This window comes from Capricornis sumatraensis, chromosome X (assembly GCF_032405125.1).
Source record: "Capricornis sumatraensis isolate serow.1 chromosome X, serow.2, whole genome shotgun sequence".
Lineage (NCBI taxonomy): Eukaryota > Metazoa > Chordata > Mammalia > Artiodactyla > Bovidae > Capricornis > Capricornis sumatraensis.
The window spans coordinates 126,313,566-126,333,559 of record NC_091092.1 but is presented as its reverse complement, the minus strand read 5'-3'; the positions used below and the strand labels follow the sequence as shown (position 1 = coordinate 126,333,559).

General features: G+C 48.5%; 1 protein-coding gene across 3 annotated transcripts in view; it reads right to left on the bottom strand.

Annotated features, from left to right (window-relative positions):
* SH3KBP1 (SH3 domain containing kinase binding protein 1) overlaps window positions 1–19,994 on the bottom strand; it is a 331,624-nt gene that overhangs the window by 28,946 nt on the left and 282,684 nt on the right. For all 3 annotated transcript variants that reach the window (XM_068961995.1, XM_068961996.1, XM_068961997.1), the window contains 2 exons: window positions 18,190–18,349; window positions 3,999–4,084 (listed from right to left, as the gene is read on the bottom strand). In XM_068961995.1, the coding sequence (XP_068818096.1) occupies window positions 3,999–4,084; window positions 18,190–18,349 (246 nt within the window). The remainder of the gene's footprint in view (window positions 1–3,998; window positions 4,085–18,189; window positions 18,350–19,994) is intronic.

Below are 19,994 nucleotides of genomic sequence, written 5' to 3'. Positions count from 1 at the left end.
CCATAGCATTGAAGTATAACAAGAAATCCCACCATGCCACGGGAACTATAATATACTGCATAATAAAAGTAAATGTTATGGCACTTGACTTCACGGCCTATAATCTCCCATTCAATCAGAACAGAGATTCTTCCATCAGCAAGAGAAAACTGGGCAATTTAATTTTCCTTTCTATTCATGTGCAGGCCTGTTTGGAGCTCATCCATGTATTCCTATTATGTTACTTGAAATATGGCCACATAGTTTGATACAAACAATATCTCAAACTGACATCAACAAGTCAGCTTTGGACCAACTGATTTCATTCCCAATTATCTTGGGCAGACAGATGCTGGTAGCTGCCCACACGAGATCTGAAAAAGCCACCTTCTCTAATTTAATAATAATTTTAAATTATAGCTTTATTAAGAGGAAACACAGATTTATTTATAGCTACCAATGATGATTTCTAATGGGTTTTAAGGCTGTATTCTGTGATTTCACTGTGGCCCACATTTGGACAGCTTCAATTCTCTGAATCACTAACAAAACATTCTGGTACAGATAATTTCCTTCTTGATTCAAAGCAATGAACAGATGCTACAAAAGCAGATATACAAAAGCAGCCCAGAAGAGAGCCAGCCCCTTGGCAATGTCCTAATCTTGACAGACCCACCTGCAAAGAACGTTTCTGGATTTGGACCTAAGACACTGCTTAAAATCCTCTCCTCCATTGGCCCTGGTGATGCTGTAAGAGCCCACTTTTCCCTTAGGTGTGGGCTTTGCACCAGGTTTAGTCCTCATTTCTAGGTCCTTCTTTGTCTTTTCTCATGGCAAGGATTTTACTTATTTTCCTGACTATCACTTTTAAGCAAACAACATGAACAATTAGCATCTCTGCCTTTCAGCAGCTCATCAAGTGATTTTACATAATTCTGGAAGACAAGGTGAAGAAGCTGAGAGAGACAGTAGTAGTCTTTACAGAGAAAGCAAGTTGAAGCTCAGAGAGTTGGTGTAAATTATAGAAGGTCACCGAGCCAGGAAGCAGCACAATCAACAACACGCAAACCCAGGTCCACAGGTGCCAAGCCCTGCCTTTTCATCTCCTGGAAGGTTCTAATCTCCACTGTAATCCATGCCCACCTCTCTGGCCTCAGCCTCCACCTTCAATCCACATGGAGCACTGATGCGGGATGTCTGGCCACATCTCAGTGTCAACATGCTTAAATTCATCATGTTTATCCCAAACCAGTTTCTCCTCTGGATATGTTTATTTCAATCCAAGTCACTCCCCTGCCTCAGTCAGTCCCCCAACCCTAAAAAACCTCAGAACTAACAAATCAGTCTCTCCTCCTCCCTACTCCCAAATCTGATCTGCTCACGAGGACCAATGATCATTCTCTCTCATTGCTGCTCCACAACTATCCCCCTTCTTTCCCACCCTCCTGTGAGCCTCTGGCTCTCTCTCACTACCTCTCAGGTGAACTATCAACAAACCTGACTCCCTGACACCCATCTACCCTTCATCTGATGGGTTCCACAGAGCTCCACCAGTTATTATCTCAATTTTTAGACTTGATCATGTCACAACCATCCATGGCTCTCACTGCCTATAGAAAAAATGACAAATCCATCCCTCCCAAATTCAGAGTCGCCCTGACTTCCATTTCTGGGTTAGCACCTTGCTCTGCTCCAGGCTGACTGATGCCCGGGATCAGCACTCCCCATGTGACTTTCCTGCCTGCCTCTGCCTTGACTGAAGCGAATTTAACTTCCAGATCCAGGTCAGTCTGTCCCACTTTGCAGAGCCTGCCTTGACATCCTGGACACCACGGAACAGCCCCAACTCTGGTCAGTATTACTTTCTACCACTCAGTTAGCATAGTCAGTGTGACACTTCCCATTTGCTGTCTTGAGGGCCACAACAGACCCAAAGCCCCTGGAAAGTAGGGCCTGTGTACAAGGGCCCTGGCATCTATTGAAACCTTGCACTTGAACAGTAGGTACTCAAGTATTTAGTGGTTGTCAACAAGGCTGCCAATCATTATTTCTGGCAATGCAAATAATACATACATTAAATTATTAGCTTGAGGAATTAGTCTTCTGGGATTAATGTCTTCTTGCAAAAATGAGAGTGAACCAAACATCAGCATCTCTTTCTGGGCTCCCTGATCCATACACAGTATGAAAAGCTTGCATAGGCCAAGCCCCCTCCATCAACGCCCCAGTATTTCCGAACTAGATCATCAGACTGAAAATCCTAGGATTCTTATTTTTGCGACAGCCACCTTAGCCATCTCCAGACCCAAAGGAAACAAGGCTTAAGGGCCAATGCCCTTCACAGCAGGGCACAGCCCTGTGCATCCTGGACGTAGGTAACACCTCCTTTCCTGGGGGCGCCCCATGGGACCCTCACTGTCACTTTGCCAATGGGCCAGCCGGCCTTAGCATGGGGCCCAAAGACTGAACCATAGCAGTGAAACCAGGACTTAAGCACGCTCATTCTGATGATTCCTTCTCATTCACAGCCAATGCCTGCTCTGCTCTTTTCTGCCGTTTAACCAGATCCAAAGCTGCAGCAGGCCAGTGTTGCTATTATTGTTGCATCAGCCCAAGCTGTCATAAGCTCCTGGTCGCACTTCCTGACCGGGCTTCTCAAAGGCTATGAGAGGATGTAAAAGAGTTTCTGAAACCAGGGCAAGTACTTGTGGTGTTTATGGTCACAACAACGTATCATACTCCTAGGCTGTCGTAAGACCGGACCAGACTGCAGGTCAGCAATTGCAAAGATGCAACTCGATTAGCAGGTTCGGAATAAAACAGCACCCCAGAAAGTAACCCCAGGTGATGAGACTGCTCATGATAGGCGCCCCAGTACCTCTTACAAGGCCTGCTGTCAGCCGCTTGTTTCTAAATTGAGCAGCCGATGCAAATCATGCTAGAACCTTCCACTTCAAATCAACCCCTGATAGTGGTTGCCAGAGCTTAGGGAAGGGAAACGGGGTGGGAGGTGTGCTTAGTATTAATAGTTATAAAAAGGCCACACGAGGGATCCTAGCGGTGATAGAAATGTTCTGCATCTTGACTCTGGTGGTGGATATACAAACCTACACATGTGACCTAAGTGCAGAGAACTAAACACACATGAGCACTGCTACAACTGGAGAGCCCAGTGGGCTGTATCGATGTCAATATCCTGCTGTGACTGTGCACTCTAGTTTCATAAGATGTTACCACTGGAAGACACTGGGCAAAGGGTATGTGGATCTCTCTTCATTGTTTCTTCCAATTGTGTGTGAACCTCTATTTCAAAATAAAAATTTAACTATAAGGCTAATTCCAAAATGTATACTTCTGGCCATGATAGATACAAATACAGATGTAAAGATGAAAGAAATGTAGTCCCTGAACCCAGACTTCTTCAAAGGGCTATCACCCAAACAGCATGCACTTGACCGCACTCCACCCACGCATACCACCCCCCGCAAAGCCCTTGGACTTGTTTACCCACAGGCTCCAGGTACCTTCCCATTTGCCACATGCTGGGATCTTGACCTTGGGAAAACTCATGTTCCGAACTAAGTGGCAATTACTCTACCAAAGCTCATTTTTAACTCAAAGTCAAAACACTTAGTGCTGTGTCTATAGTGAATTCTGCCACATGGCATGTCCACCCATTCACCTTTTTCCACTAAATACATAAATCTCTGGAAAATATGAATATAAATGCTACTGTCCACTTCTCCAAAAGGTTTATCCATCATTTCTTTTCATTAGACTTCACAAGGAATTTCTCCTAAGGCTGGGGAGAGTAAAAATCCCAGGCATTCTGCTTTAATGTGGAAACCATCCTCACGTCCTTTCCTTAGAAAACTGCAACATCAAAACTGACTGAGGGCTGTTAGCTTCGCATTTAAATGGTTGTGTTAGTTGACATCAGGCCACTGGAAGGGGCAAACCGCACTCTGCAGTTCCTTTCAAGTTTTGCAAAGAGAACGAACAATGCTCTCGTTACTCACCAATGTCATTGCTGCGGTCTGAGAGGTCCTTGTCCAGCATGCCAGGTATTGAGCTGCCCACCAAGTCGATCTTGGCACCGTCACCCCTACATTAAAGACACAAGTCTTTTAATAATCATTTTGTCAGCTTTCTTGCACACAATTTAAGGGGTATGCTGCGCCTGGGGTGGGTTGCACTGTTTCCTGTGAGGGGGCCAATGGGAGCCGACAAGCTGTCCAACCACGTGGGCCTTGGTGCAAACCAGCCGATACACTGAAAGCCCTCCTCTCCTGCACACATTTTCAAAGATGGCTATTTTAATAACGAGCGTTCAGCAAGGCACCTTCAGCCACAAATCCTCCTGCTGGCCCACAGGGTGCGACGCAGGGCCTGCTCCCGCCCTATGGCCAAATAAGCACCAGCGAACGAGAACCGGGAGCTTCCCTTTTAAGGAGACAGGAATTTAGCCAGTGCCGCTTGTCAAAGGTCGGCTACTTTTAACCTTGAGAAAAAGAGTTTCTGGCCTGGAGCTGAGGCATCAGCCAGGCTGTTGACAGGCACAAGGTGTCAAGTTGAGATCTGGCAGCCTGACAGCTGGCGCTGGGGTGGGGGCCCGTAAAATGAGACAGCTGTTGGGTGGGTGCCCCCAGGCCCATTGGGACACGAGAGACTTCCCTCTGTGTGTGGGCTAGGAGCAGCCCGTTGGGAGGATGGGGACAGGCCTCCAAGATGATGAGAGAAACAGGCCACTCATGCATGGCAGAAGATTCCTCCAAGTCCCCCCAAAATGGGCAGTTCTGGGGACGCTTTCAGGGAGATGAGCCACAAACTAGATTATCCAAGGTCTGTGATGGCAAGTGAAACAGGCAGATCTTTGCTCTTAAAGCAAGAGACTTGTCACAGCCCCTGTGGTCACCATGTAGCCAAACTACACAAGTAACAGATTCACTCCAGGAGCATTTGTCAAATACCCACCACACTGATGGCTACTGAGTAATGAGCGACACTTGGTAATGAGAGGGCCAAGCCAGGTGGCACCCACTCTGGGGGGGTATTTCATGGTCTAAATGGGGGAAAGAGACAGAGAGCCCCAAGCACACATGGCATAGGCTGAGTAAGATACAAGGGCATCTCAGTCTTTGGGGAATCAAGAACTGGGTCAGGACAGATACCTGCGGGCAGGCCATAGGCACACAGAGAAGGTGGCCTTACAGTTGGGCCTTGGAGGAAAAGGGAGAAAGGACATGACAGAGCAAGGGCCCAAGGCATCTGGGAGGGAGGCATCTGGCCAGGGAGTCTCAGGGCTGAAGTCTAAGGTCCCCAGATTGAGAGCAGTGAAAGGACAAAGGTTGGCAAAGGTCAGCTGGCAAAGGTCAATGGTGCTGGGCTGAGTTCCATGGGGTTCAGTGTGTCCCGGAGGCAATGGGGACAGAATAAAGCTGAAGCTGGAGACCCATGAACCTGGAGGTAAGAGGCAGACTTCTGGGTTCCTCACTCAAGAAGAGGTGATGGGGGTGGCATTCAGCGAGACACGCATATCCTTGTAATAGCGGAGAAGGCCCAGGAGAAAGAGGTCAGCTTCCCTCCGCTTCCAGATGAACAAGGCTGACTCTCAACCTCAAGCACCCTTGGCAGAAGATGAGCAGACGTGAGAACTCCACAGGACCAGGGCTAGGCTAGATGGCTTGGTCCCCACCAAGAGGAAAGACAACTTGAGGACTGTGTGAGAGCAGCAGGAGACTGCCTCGCCTCAACCCTCAAGGTTGTGGGACCCCTGGAGCGAGTTTCCATAGTTAACCCCCCCTCCCATTCCCTGGCTACAAAGCCCAGGTCTCACAGGCACACTCGCCTGGACAGACGCTGAGCCAACTGGAGTGGCGGGATTGAGGACTTTTATTTCAAAACACTTTACTGGCAGGGCTCCTGTATCTGCTAATTTGAATGTGACCTTCTGAATGAAATGCTTTAGAAATGCATTTCTTACTCTTAGTTAGAAAGCACTTTCATTTTAAAAAATTCTTGAGGGTTCTTAATCTTGTTACTTGCTAGCTGTGGCGTTGGAATGATTTGGGGCTGTCATCTTCCCGATTCCCGGACTACACTCAAGTCGTGCTCACAGCCAGGCAACTCTGTCCTTTGGGAACACACCAAGGACTAAAACTTACGAGAACACATGTTCTGTCTGGGGAGAGATGTCACTCAGGCAAGGAAGGTCCAGTTAATTCCACTAGCCTTTTTTTCTTTTGGCCAAAGGGGAAGATGATTGGAGGTGACACTGCAGAGACCATCAGGGCAGAGGTGGGGGTGTTGGAGGTGCAGGTGGGGGGAGGAACTTTGCACATCAGTGAAGCACGTGTATCTCAGAACAGCTCAGCTGTTTCTGAACACGTGGCTTATTCATGCATTTTGGGAACTGTGAATCTTGTAGCTACCATTCCCCTCTTTGGTTTGACACATGGAAGCTTCCGGTCCAACATGAGCCTCTCTCGAGGGGCCATAGAGCACTCTATGTGCATTGCTGTGCTCATCTGATCTTGGGCTGTATTACTTATCTGCCCTTATTTCCACTTTGTTGTCACCCTTTTAAATATTTTATTCTTTTATATGCATTTTCAAAAGTTACCTCCAAGCCTTTTGGGACCACAGCAGGGTAAAAAGTAGTAATTTTTCAGAATGGGGTATATATTCATAGCATTTGAAACATTCCTCTGGGGGTCTACACTAAAGAGATAGTCTGAAAAACCCAAATGGGTTCTGTGGATCAAGATGTTTCTTACAGCATTATCTGTAATATAGAAAAACTGAAAAGAACTAGAATTTTTTATAAATAGGGGAACAGTTGAAAAACTATGATATTTGATGGACTTTGATATAACCATTAAAATGATATGTATAAGTAGTTCATGACAACAGGGACAAATGCTTATGTTACAATGTCAACTAAAAAACACAAGTTAAAATTGACATACACCTTACTTCACAGGCACCCACATGCCCTTCTGATATATTAGGAAGAGGGATTTTTTTTTTTTAAGGCTAGAAGAACATGTATTTACAATGGCTATTCCTGGGGAGTCTGATGGGTGATTTCTAGCACCAGCCCAGCACCTGGTATATGGCAGGAACTCAAAAATACTTGTGGAATGAATGAACATTTGCCTTTTTTTCCTGAAATGGGAATGCATTATGTATTTATAAGAATTGCACTTTTTCCCAAAAGACATAAAGTTGTACGACATTCGGTATGATCACACCTATGTAAAAGCGATGGAAAACAAACTGAGTCATACATAGGAAAAAGATGGGCAAGAAACAGTTTGAAATGTTAATAGCAGTTGTCTCTAGGATAAGCCTATAGGTGAATTTTTCCTTCCTTTGAAAGTTCACTCTTTTTTTTTTTAAGTTCACTTTCAATAAAAGATGCGTACAATTCAGGCAGCTTCTGTTCGCTCCCATTTCTCCCTAATAGTATCATCCAAGTAAAAGACAAGACTGCCTGGCCCCTACCTACAAACTCTCCTTTAAGGATCTCCCTGATCCAGGGGCCTCTGTGATCCCCTGTGACCACACCTGGAACTCACCTGGGAACCAGTTGTGGCGGGGGTGGGTGTGGTAGTAGAGTTACAAAGCCTACACTGACAGGGCCAGGTTATGAGAAGCGTCCATCCAAAGAAATAGGAAACAGCGCCCGTGAGTGACCCCTCCCCAGATTCTAAAGTGCCTGCCATATTCTGACAGGAAGACTGGGACACCCCATCTCTAAATGAGCTGTGATCCCTCATGCCAAGAGCAGATACAGGCTTTCAGCTGAAATTATCTTCTACACAGGGCCAGAAGCAAGCCTATTTTGAAAACACAGTAGGTGCAGTTTAAAAAAGGTTCTGATCCTTCCAAGTAGGGAAGCTGCAGCTGGTGTTTTGACAGTGTTCAGACTGTGGGTGTGGAAGCGTTTTACAATGTCTATTTGTAAATGCCTTTCACTGTATTTATAGATGCTTACAACAAAGCTAATGAATTTCAGTTCTGAAAAATAGCAGAATTTCTGAAATTCTCCAAAGCACATGTTTGGAGCGGCTGACACCCAATGAGGCTGCAGCCCTCCGTGGTCCCCATTCTCCTCCAGTCTGCCCAACACATGGGTACCATTTTGGCAAAAAGGATGTTACTAAATTCAACAAAAGAGGAAAGAGCTCATCCTTTTGTAGTTTACTAACTCCCATGAGGATTTTTTTTTTAATGGTGAGTTTCTGTGCCCATGGCTGTTAAATAAAAGGAGAAAATAGAAGAAAGCAGGCATATCCCCACATAGCCAACAATGTTAGAATGTGACCCTCACTCAACTCTGAGTTTTAAACCAAAATAATGTTATTTTTCTTGTATTTCTTCAGCGGATTTGATTATGGATACTTAAAACATGTGACTTGGGTAGGCAACTAGCAACCAAGAGTCTCCATGCTTTGCTGGCCAGGGACCTGAAATCGCAGGGGATGGGCTGACCAGCCCAAGGACATCTGGCAGGAGTAAGTGGAACCCACAATCCGAGAGAACTAACAGTAGTACCACACTTGACTGGCTGCCTACCATGAACTAGGCATGAAGATGAGATCCTTCCATGTAAGATTCAACCACCCCAACTGTCCCTTGAAGAATCTCCTCTGTGTGGCAGACAGAGAGCTGCACCACCCAGAGCCCCATTCTGTGAAGTGGGTCCCCCCGCCCCGCCACTGCTAGGAGAGGTGCCGGCCCCTCCAGGGACCACCTCAGCTTCAGGGAGCCTCCTTTGGCCTTTCCAGGGTGGCCCACGGTTCATGGTATAAAAGCGTCAGCCATTTCAGAGGGGGTTTTGGGGGAGAATGGATACATGTATACGTATGGCTAAGTCCCTTTGCTTTTCACCCGAAACCCACAAGACTGTTAGTCAGCTAGACCCTAATACAAAATGCTTCTGGTGTTAAAAAATTAATTAAAAAAAAAAAAGTCTCAGTCATTTCAGCTGAACATCGGACAAGTCGGAGGGGTCATTTTAGTCCCAAAGCTCCATGGACTTGGCCGAAGCTTTGGTAAGGCAGCATCACAATTTTTCTCCCTCTGCCCAACATGGCTTCCTTTTCTCTCCCCACAGGCACTGACCCCTACACGTATCTTGCATTCTAAACACTGCCACAGAGGCTGCTTTCCGGAGAAGCCCACCTGGGTGGCCCTTCTTTTCATTATATAGAGCAGGAAACTCAGGCTCAGGGAGAAGAAGTCACTTGCTGACAAAAGGTTATAAAACTCGTCGAGTGGTGGCATCTGGATTTGAACCTACTAACTTTGACCCTGGAGCCCACGCTCTTGACCACTTCTCAGAACTGCTTCACTGAGCCTGCTGGTCATGGAGGCCATGCAGCAGGGTAGAGGCCTGGCCACCTGTGTCACTGCAGCTCACTGGCAGCTGGGGACATCACCTTTGCTCCCCGAGTTAAAAAGTGCTGATAATACACAGAAATCACATGCCCGAACCCAGAGGGGCCTGCTCTTCCCCCTCAGATCTGAGACGTGAGACGGGGCACATGAACAGTTGGAAATGTGGAAGACGCGCCATGCGCATCCCCTGAGAACATGAGCTCAGCCAGTGGCCTGGCCCAATTTAGCCCAAGTTGGGACAGTTAAGCCAAGACATGTGGCCTGGAAAAGATGCTGAAGTGCACAGGAGGCCGAGGAAAGCAAACAAGTACGATAAATAAATGAATGGACAGCAGCACTAACAGCAGCAGCTAAACTCCACCCGAAAGACCCCCCAACCCTTCTAGAGGGGAGTGGGGATGAAGGGAAACAGTGAGTCTACTTATTCCTACCAAGCGAAAGACTCTAAGTCCAGACGATGAATCTTTTTGTCAGTCTCCCCTCTGGACCCTCAGCAGGATCTATTACTATCATGTAAATGCTTGGGTTTTAACTGTCTAAAAATTGTTACAGGGGTTAAAAAAAAAAAAGCTGGGGAAGAAAGGAAAGGAAAAAGAAGCAGAAAATCCTCATCTCCTGTTCTCAGAAAATCATTGAGGGGCACCCCTTCAATCTTTGATTCCCCCCCCAGCTTTCATCCTGCCTTGGCTTGTTGTTCAGTTGCTAAATCATGTTCGACTCTTTGCAACCCCACGGACTGCAGCATGCTAGGCTTCCCTGTCCTTCACTGTCTCTCGAAGTTTGCTCACTCATGTCCACTGAGTCAGTGATGGATCCTGCCTGGGAGTCTAGCCACTTACAGGGATGATGACAGATGGCAGATGGGAAGTTGCTAGAGAAACAACTGCAGATTCTCTCTCTTCTCTCTTGCTCCAACCCTGCAACCTTGTTTTATCAGCCCCTTCTGATGCAAAATCACCCTATCTTACTGCTCACCTCCTTCGTCTTGGTCCAACTACGTACTGAGGATGCGAGGTCAGAGGAAGTGAATGCTCTTCCCCGCTTTCTAGGCTGCCTTATTATAACATCTCAGACTTAAGCTCTGATTATGAAAACTGAGTAGAGATTACCCAGCTCAAGCCCTCACTTCCTTACAGACAAGGGAGCTGTGCTCCAAGGCCGGGAGCTATGAGCCTGAAATCACACAGTTAATTGGTGCCCACACTGAAACTAGATAGAAGCTTCTTGACACCCAGCCCTATCTTTGCCCATCACCCTTGAGGCAGTGATAATCAAAATGTACATGTTTGATGCTTCTAGAGCTATTTCTCTCACAAAAAAAGCAGTGATAATGGCCCTTCCTGCCTGGGGAGGTTGACTCTTTCCTTCAGAAAAGGACAAAATGGTGGCAGCAGCAAGGCCAGGGGTGCAGGAAGCAGGGACCAGAGTGGTTTTCCTGGCAGCTCTCCCCTCGCACCGTGTCCGTCTGGATGAGCACAGGGAGGCTCAGCTATTTATAGTTGGTGAAGATACTTTGGAAGATGATGGGACACTGCCCGCTCAATTCTCCCCCACGTTTCTGTTCTCTGTGCAGACTCAGCAAGTGTGTGTGGAAACAGGCCTCCATCCAGAGCCCATCCAGGGCATAACGAGCCCCACAGCCCCTGAGTCCAAAGAACGATGACCCCCACAGCTCTCATCTGCAGACCCACAGCCGGGTATCTCAGAGGGGCAAGGGGCTTTTCAGATGCCTGGAGGAGGGGGTTCTCATCACCAAGCAACTCTGAGAAGAGTCTGGGGGTGGGTGTCACTTGGAGGAAGAGTATTCAAAGAAACAGTCCATTGGAAAAGCATCACATGAACCACGTAGTACTGTGCCCATGCGGGGTGCCACTATCTGCTGCTGACTCCTTGCCTGCCTCTGGCCATAACTAGCAGGAAAATCAATGTGGCTCAGTCTGGACTAAAGCTAAACCATCACTACTGCTGGATCTTGCTGCAGGGAATAAAATTCATTCTTTGTGAGGGTAGAAACATGTATGGAGAGAGTTATACATACAAATGAAATGAGGCCAGCAAATGCTGCACAGACATTTCTACACGATGACCAGGTGTTTCTCTAGTGTCCTGTAGGATTATTGTGCTCCATACATCACCCGCCCTGCCTCAGGCCCCAGCCTTCCCTCTGCTTCCACTCCCTGGAGACCCCTTGTTGTGCAGTCTTGAGGGTGTCCCTATTTCCTCATTCCCTCAGGGCTACCAAGCCTGATCTGCTTATCACCATATGGCAACCCCTCTCCCAATAAGGTTACCCACTGAGCTCTCTCAGCGAGGAAAAAAGATGACTGAGGGCCTCACAAGTACCAGCTGAGGAGCTAGGTGCCTTGGGGGTGGTGGTGGAAATGGAGACTCAGGAGGTGGCCACCGTGCCCAAAGCCACAGGGTAAAGAAGCAGAGGAGTGGGCTTCTGACCCTGGTGGGCCTGGCTCCAAAGCCCAGTAAGCAATGGGTGAGCAGGAAGAAGGTCTGGCCTGGTTACCAGAGTTAACTACCACCCAGAAGAAGGCCTGGTCAAGGGGAGGCACTTGATACATTTCTGAAATGAATGAATGACACACACACACACACACACACTCCTCTCTTATCACTGAGTTCATATCTAGCACCCATTTTTCATCTTTTCCCCATAGCTGAGTTTCTCACAAGACAAGTCTACATGTGCTCAGCTGCCCATCTGTTATTTCTTCAACTCAACCCAAGTTTGTCTCTCAGCCCTAACTATTGTACGGAATCAGCTTGACTGGGATCACGAAGGGCCAACTAGTGCCCAAAGACCGCAAGTGCCTTTCAGTCTCCCTGGCTCTCACTTTGGTGGCAATTTTCATAGTGGGCGTGGCAAACCAGTGGCAGCAGCAGCCCCAGGAGCTTGCTAGAAATACAAATTCTCAGGCCTGAACCCAGATCTCCTAAATTAGAAGCTTGGGGAGCAGCGACCTGCGTTTTAACAAGCCTGCAGGTGATGGAGACGCACATTCAAGTGTGAGACCCACTGGCCAGTAGCCAGTCCGCCCTCCCTTCTCCTAGCTTCCATGGCCACCCTGCCCACCCACCCTTTCCCACGGCTCCTCATCCTTCCTCCACCCTGTAAGTAACAATTTTCCCCACTGCTGTCTGTACCCACTCCTCCTCTTCTCTGTAATCTCCTGGAGTGATTATAGCCATTTCATGCCTGTAACTACCATCTACGAGCCAGTGACACCTACCTCTGTAATTTCTAGCCCAGATCTCTCCTGAATTCTCCAAAGACATATCTTGGTCCTGACTTGTAGAGAAGAAGGGAAACACTCAAGCATCACATGCCATATCCTTGGAATCTCTGAAAAGATGTTTAGAATACTCAAGCAATCCAAACTCAAAATGGTGGCCTGGCCACCTGGGTGCACATTCTACATGCCTGCTTAGGGAATGTTTGGGTACACTCTGGCTAGCTTCTTTCCCTCTTTTTTAAAAATATTAAATGATTGATTAGCTTAGAGCTAATAAGAGCAAAGGTCTTTTTTTTTTTTAATGCTTTCTTTTGGTGGGTACGGGGACCACACAAGTCATAAAATCACTAGACCAGCTTACTTTGGGCTAATTTGTATCCCGAGGGGCTTGAAGCAGCCTGGATGCCTGCATAAATCTAAAGAAAAATTAATTTCTGTGCAGGCAAGTTGGTCTCCAGAGAGACATCTGCCCTTCCCTAAGCACTTAGTTGATATTTGGCATATAAATGCTTACTTAATCTTTGCCTCAAGCTAAAATGTCTCAGGACTCAACAGTCACTAATCTCCCAGGGTTTCTCTGATATTCAGAGATCCCTCTTCATTACGAAGAAAAAATGTACAACTCCACGGTCCCTCATACCTGATCCCTGTTCCAGGAGACTCCACATAGCCTTCAGCATTCCATGCGAAAGGCACCTGGTGTGTTTAAGACTAAAAGGAACAGACCATTTCCAAGAAGCACAGGTCTGGGAAACCACTAGGCCTCATGCCCACAGCCTGGTGTCCAAGACCCGACTGCCAGTCTTCTCACTGAGATTCCTCCTCTGACACATCTGAAGCCAGGGGACAGTGCCTTCTGTGGTGCTTGAGCCATAGTAACCAACTCCAGCCACCTAAAACCTCTTGACTTAATGGCCTGCTACCACTCTGACTACTGAAACTTTCTCATGACTGACTGTCATCAACTCGCAGAATGCACTGACATCCACCTGGGAGGATACTGGCTTTGAGAACACCAGCCTCATCTCACTTCAGCTCTTGCCATCTTCCTGAGCCTGTGACAGCCATGTGGGTGACCCATTCTCCCCCTCCTTCCCCTGGTCCCTTCAGCACTTACAACCTTCATTCACCCTCAGCCACCCACATTCAGGGCTCTTCCCTCTGTGGATATGTCCATCTTCAGACCCTCTCCGCCTCTGAAGTTGTGAACATCAATCTCCTCTTTCTGGCCAGCATCTCTAGTACCTCTGATCATCACCTTTCCACACTTTCAGCTCCCACTCCATCCCTGTTCATCTCACCGACTCTTACTTCTTTTGGCTTTACTTCTTTTCCCTCCATCCCAGAGCCCCTATCACTCAAGTTCCGCCCCCTCAGCCCCCCATTCCCTGTGCTGCCCCAGACAACCAGCACAGCTCCCAGGCAACGCAGACTAAAGGTCTTCTTCCCTGTTATTCCCCTTATTCCCAGGAAAGTCTGGTGGTTTCCCTTATTTGCCTGTTCTTTGGGAAGAAAAATGAAGGGTTATTACAACTTGGGGTGTCCGTGTTTGGGAAGATTAACAAAGCTGTTCTGGTCTATCCAGCCTGCGTCTACCTCTTTCCCTCTGGGGTTTATTTTCCTTTGAAGGCACACACCTGCTCTGCTGCTCAGGTTCTGGCTCACTGCCTCCCACTGCAACAGACTGCTAGAGCTCAGGACAGCCTGCTTCTTTCCAGCTTTTCCTTTTTTTTTTTTTTTCTTTTGGTCCCTTCTCTCAAGTTCAAGACCTCTTCTCATGGGGGTTTCTGACCCTATCTTTATTAAATCGACACCACACATTATGAGATGTATAACATTACATGTTCATTTGTGTGTATACAACACATATACAAAAAGGTTTAGGTATACTCTGTCATTTGAAATACCTTGATGATCAAATATCAAAAAAGTAAGTAGGCTCTTTTCAGGTGTGAAGATAGATGTAGGCAGAAGGCTCTTTGGATGACTGCCTTAGTTATATGGTGGGCTGGATGAGACTAGCAGACACTGTTTTCACGCTGTGAGATAATAACTGACACATCCCCAAAGCACAGACTTTCAAACAAACAGGCACTTAGGACCCAGGGGGATCTCCTATCATCATTCAATTTGTAAATTAACTCTGTTATTGACTTTTTTTTGAAACAGTCTCTTTTTTTCTGTTACATTTCTACCTACATTTACTGTTTAGAAGTAAGTATGTTAATGGCATACTGCTACTTGCTCAGATGGACTCCAAATCACGCTGGTGTCCTAGTTCCCTTAGAGAAGATTCCTGAAGCCCGTGATCTGGTACACAGACGTCCCTCAATCCACTTCTGTTAAGTGAATGCATCTAAAAACGACTCCTTTCTTACCAAACTTATGTATTCCTTTTTCTAAAAGGTGCTAGTTCCTATTTAAATAGAAGGAAATTGATCTCTTCTGGAAGCCACAGTTGGCGGCGAGCTTTCTGGCAGGTGAGAAGAAGCTAAGCCCAGACACTGCAGCTGGAGTGGCAGGCAACGCCTCCTGTCTCGTTTCCAGTAAGAACAGCAAATGGTGATTGCGCACCCATGTGTTCACCCGTCCGTCCAACCATCCGCCTGTCCCATCCCCTCAGGTAAATCCCAGCAAGGATTTGGGTTCACACAGCAGACAATACCCCTTCTCTGGAGGACCACCAACATAAAACTACTTGATGTGAACATCCCTGAGTCAACTCATTTGGCAGAGCAAAACAAGTTCACAAACCAGTATGGGTTGGTTGTCTAACATAACTGCTTAGCAAAAAATATGAAGCATGTGAGATACTGAGAAACAGTAAGCCTTTCTTCAATCTTCTTAAATTTTGTTATGTTGAAATCCATGGCACGCAAGGTGACCTGGAACATCAGACATGAGTACTACGGAGCTTGTACAGGAGAGCCAAAGTGAACAAGATGAAAGCACTGGCACCTCCCCCCCACCCCTTTTCAGAACCAGGGCATTCAACAAGTGTATTAAATGAGCCACTGCCATATGCTCAGCCCTGTAAAGCATGTGGAGATGACAAAACACACTCTTGATCCGCTTCAAATCTGGGGAAGGAGTCCGGGGGTGTGAATATCCCAAGTGGCAGAGCAGGGGGCCCTGCACCAGGCTCCACATGGGGTGCCAGGCGTTTCAAGGAGAGCAACTGTGAGGGACGAGGGAAGGCTTCCAGAAGAGGGGCATGCTAACTGGACAGCTGAGGAGCACTGACGGGTGCAGGAGAGGCAGACAGGGAAGGGAGGAGGCGCCACCAAAAACCCAGGGGAATGCAGACCAGAGGTTCTCACAGCATGGATGTGGGCTGGCAGCGTCAGCATCACCAGGGAGCTTGTTAGAGATGTCAATTCCCAGACCTCCCCTAGACCAACCGCATCTGTGGGGTGGCGCCCAGCACTGTGTGCAAATGAGTTCTCCAGGCGACCCTGATGCACACTCAAGCTTGAGAACCACCGAGTGGGAGTGGGCACTGTTCTCCCTCTACCTGGCTGACAAGGGGCCAGAGCAGGTACCAGATTCTCCTTGTCGGGCTCTGTCACTTCCTGGGGCTGGCAGGAAGGAAGCCTGGGGCTTGCCTCCTACTCCCTCCTTTCTGCAAACCAGCGCCCTGGGGGTTTGGGAGGTCAGGGGGCTGCCCACCCACCCTCTCCCAGGCTGCTCAGACCTCACACACAAGGTCAACAACAGCTAGGCTTCCCACTGGCCTCTGTCTAAACCCCTCTCATGCATCTTCCTCAGTGGCTTGTCCTTCTGACCCACAACTGGATGCTGCAAGAGCTGGGGGTGGAGGGGAAGAGCTAAGCAGAGGCGGCAGGGAAGTGGGGCCTCTGTGAGCCCAGAGGACTGGTAGTTATCATTCAGGCCCACTTTCCCTGCAGGTCTAATCGATGGCTCACAAGGCCCACACCTATCTCCTAACAAGACAGTTGAGAGCAACCTTCGAAGGTGCAGAAGCTACTGGAATTGCACTTCTCTTCAGATTAGATCATTAGAGAGATCAACAGGAATATTCTGGAAATCGTTACTGACTTCACTGAAACGCCTGTGGTCCCTGGAAGGCTATAAGAATTTGGCAGAGCGTGGCTTCTGTTCTCCTTTCACCACCACAAAGTGATGTTCGACCTCTGCTGGTCCACCCTCCCTGGGTGTGGAGCGCATATTCTCTGCAGAAGCACTTAACGTTCACATACCCTTTTCCTTCTGAAGTGCAAGCCCTGGGTCAACCATGCTACTGAAGCGGCTCTTGCTCAGGTCACTGTGGCTGTCAAGTGGCCTCATGGTGCACATGTCAGTCGGCAGAAGAGGACACAGCACGTAGGAGCCTGACCAACTCAACAGTGGCCCTGGTCCCATTAGTTTCCCCCCAGGCCATCATAGGGGGCAGCTGTTTCACTGCACCTCGGGGGACACCTGCCAAATGTCATGGGTGAGCCAGCCGCTCCTCCAATGGGCTCACACACCTGAGATAATCATGTGTTACGTGTATTTTACCAGGATTGAACCTTTTTTCTAAAATGTAAAAGTGAGCTATTTTTCTTCCAGTTTGATACACAATCATAAATATGACAATGGAAGTGAAACTGATTTACAGCCCTAGGGCTACATACTTGCTAATTATATCCCTCTATCCTTTCAGATGCTTTCCATGATCCCTGCAATCTACAGACAGGGAGAGTGAGGGGTGAGGGGCAGTGACCTGCCAAGGCTGCCCGGAAGCCTGCCTGACCTCAGCACAAGGGCACCGAAGCCCCGTGAGATTCTCCACGTGCAAACTTGGCTCACAAGAACAAAAATTCGGTGAGTGACCATGTGTTGACAGGTCCACATAAAGAACTCTAAGCCACCGACTTGCTCCGGTATATCACATCAACACGTAGAATGTGGAAGCAACAGTAGAAAGTTCCAGCAATGAACTTGTGGAGAGAATGCCACACTCCCTTGTTCCTTGTGGTAGGCATCTTGGGTCTGGAAGGCACACTGTCCAACTCTAATCCTATCATATCACTAACAGTCAGCAGCAGAACGCATTTGAGTTTTGCCGGGCCCGTCTCAGAACTCATACCTGAATGAAGCATGCCCCTTGCCTTTGAGGGTCTCACAGTCCACGGACATGGACACTAAGACAATCTTTGCTAGACTACGTCCTGGGGCCCACAATATGGCTGTGCAGGCAAGGGCAGAGGGAGCCCGGGATTGCGGAGGGAGGTGCCACAGAGCAGGGAGAGGCTCAGAGATGGAGCGGCCAGTGAGAGGACCTCCAGGGGTGAAGGCAGGCAGGCCATCCCTAGCACTTCTGGTCTGAAGGGCAGCTGGCCTTGCTCTAAGGGTGCATAGGGAATTCCCACACGTGAGCAGGGCGAAGATGCCAGGACCTGGATTCTCATCTGTAATCCTGAAAACCAGGCTGCACCTCCCAGCCTCGCTCTCACTTCTGCCCGAGCACAGGAGCAAGGACCCAAGTGGCCTGCGTCCAGTGTCCTTTGGTTGCCCCACCCCACTCCCACCCTCGGCATCAAGAGCAGCACAGTACCTGGTGTGGGTCAGGGGACCCACGGGCCTCTCTGGCCTCCTCGGGGGTAGCGCGCCTGGTCTGCTGAGAGAATTGGTCTTGGGTGGCCGTGGCTTTTTGGGTGGTATGGCAGGAACAGAAGGCTTCGGTAAATCCAGTTTTGGCTCTCTCTCTGGTCTTTCTTTAAGGAAGCATAAGGAAGACAGAGAGAACTTATGTAAGGGACAGTACCGAAGACTGTGTACTTCTTGCTTAAAAAAACAAACAAACAAACAAACACACTGATGCTGTTTGCCAAGGTGAGGATGGAAGCAAAGAGCATCACCTGTTCTTGGTCAAGTTAGAAAAAGTCCCAGAGAATCACAGGCCACTGCTCGCCTTTACTCATGCTGGTCCCTCTGCCCGAGGGTCCTTCCAGTCCCTGCCCAGCCTTGGAAAACTCCCACTCACACTTCATTGGGCCTACTCACATTTCCCCAGGCTGCAATGTCACACCATCATGTTCCCTTCTCAACAGCTGGACCCACCCTCAGAGGCACACTTTCCTACTACTCCCTTTCCTGAGCCATGAAGGACAGCCCCTTATAAACAAGCTCCACTTAAAATACTTTCTGGGCGTCTGTATGCTTGGCCCAGCCGGCAGGCTGTCAGCCCCCAAGGGCAGGGCCCACATCTGGTCATCTGTCTAGGACCTGCATGGGGCCTGGCACTGAACATGCGCCTGGTAAATGGCTGATGGGTTTGGTCAATGACCAGCGGGCCCTGTTGGGTGTGGGGAAGAAAAAGGCCTGTCTCCTCCCAGGTGTAGAGTGCCAGGAGCCACTAACAGGGGAGCATTTCAGAAAACAACAACTGAGTCTGGATTCTCTCTGTGCACAGTTTCACCTTGGAAGGTAAACTGGGACTTCACAGGTAATTGGTTTCTGAGGGTTTGGGGCTTCGTAGCTATTAGAATGAAGTTACAGCCAGATCTAGTGGCCAAACTGGGCAGGGTTTGGTGGCAGCTTCCTGTACTCTGTCCCAGATTCACCTTGCCCTGTGTGTGCTCTGAAGAGCCTGCACCCACGTGCTTCTCTGTAAAGACAGGGCTTCAGAGAGCTGCCCGTTGGGGGACTGGCAGCATTGCTGTGTTCACTCGGAAGCTGGAACCCTGAACACATGTTACTTGCAGACACAAACTCATGTCGTTTGGGTGACCTGGACAACTGGCAAAGCTTTAAAAAGCCCATCAGGTATCATACAGACATCAGTGTGCTCAGCCCCACAAGAGTTCAGTAAGGGAGTGTGCTCCATCCTGGATTGCTAGGAACTCTTTTCCTGGTCCGCAGGGACCAGAGGAAGAAGGGCTTTGCTAAAATACAAAGGAGCGGAGATTCCTCCTGCTGGGAGGGACAGGCCCTCGGCAGCCTACAGAACAGCAGCCTACAGAACGAATGGGAGAGAGGCTTTGTGCCCACCTACTAGGGAGGTTGAGTCTCAAGGCAGGGCTGGTTCACCAGCTTCCCTGTTGCTTTTGACCAGAGCGTCTGCACCCTGACTCACTGCGGCCTAGAGCAAGGCATCATGAGAGGGGAAGGGAGCAGAAGTGTATGGCCATTTGGCCAGCCAACTAGGGTGGCTGTTCACACGTAAGCCAAGGCCATATGCTAGTCAGCATGGAACAGAGGAGACAGTGTCCTCAACACAGAGCCTGGCGAGAAGCCCAAAAGCAGCCACATGTCCTCTATGAGGACAGAGGCAGTGTTTAGCTATGTCACAACATGCACACTTCTATCAAAGAACTATTCAGATGGTGCGTATTTTTATTGATCTGTGATGCAGACCTG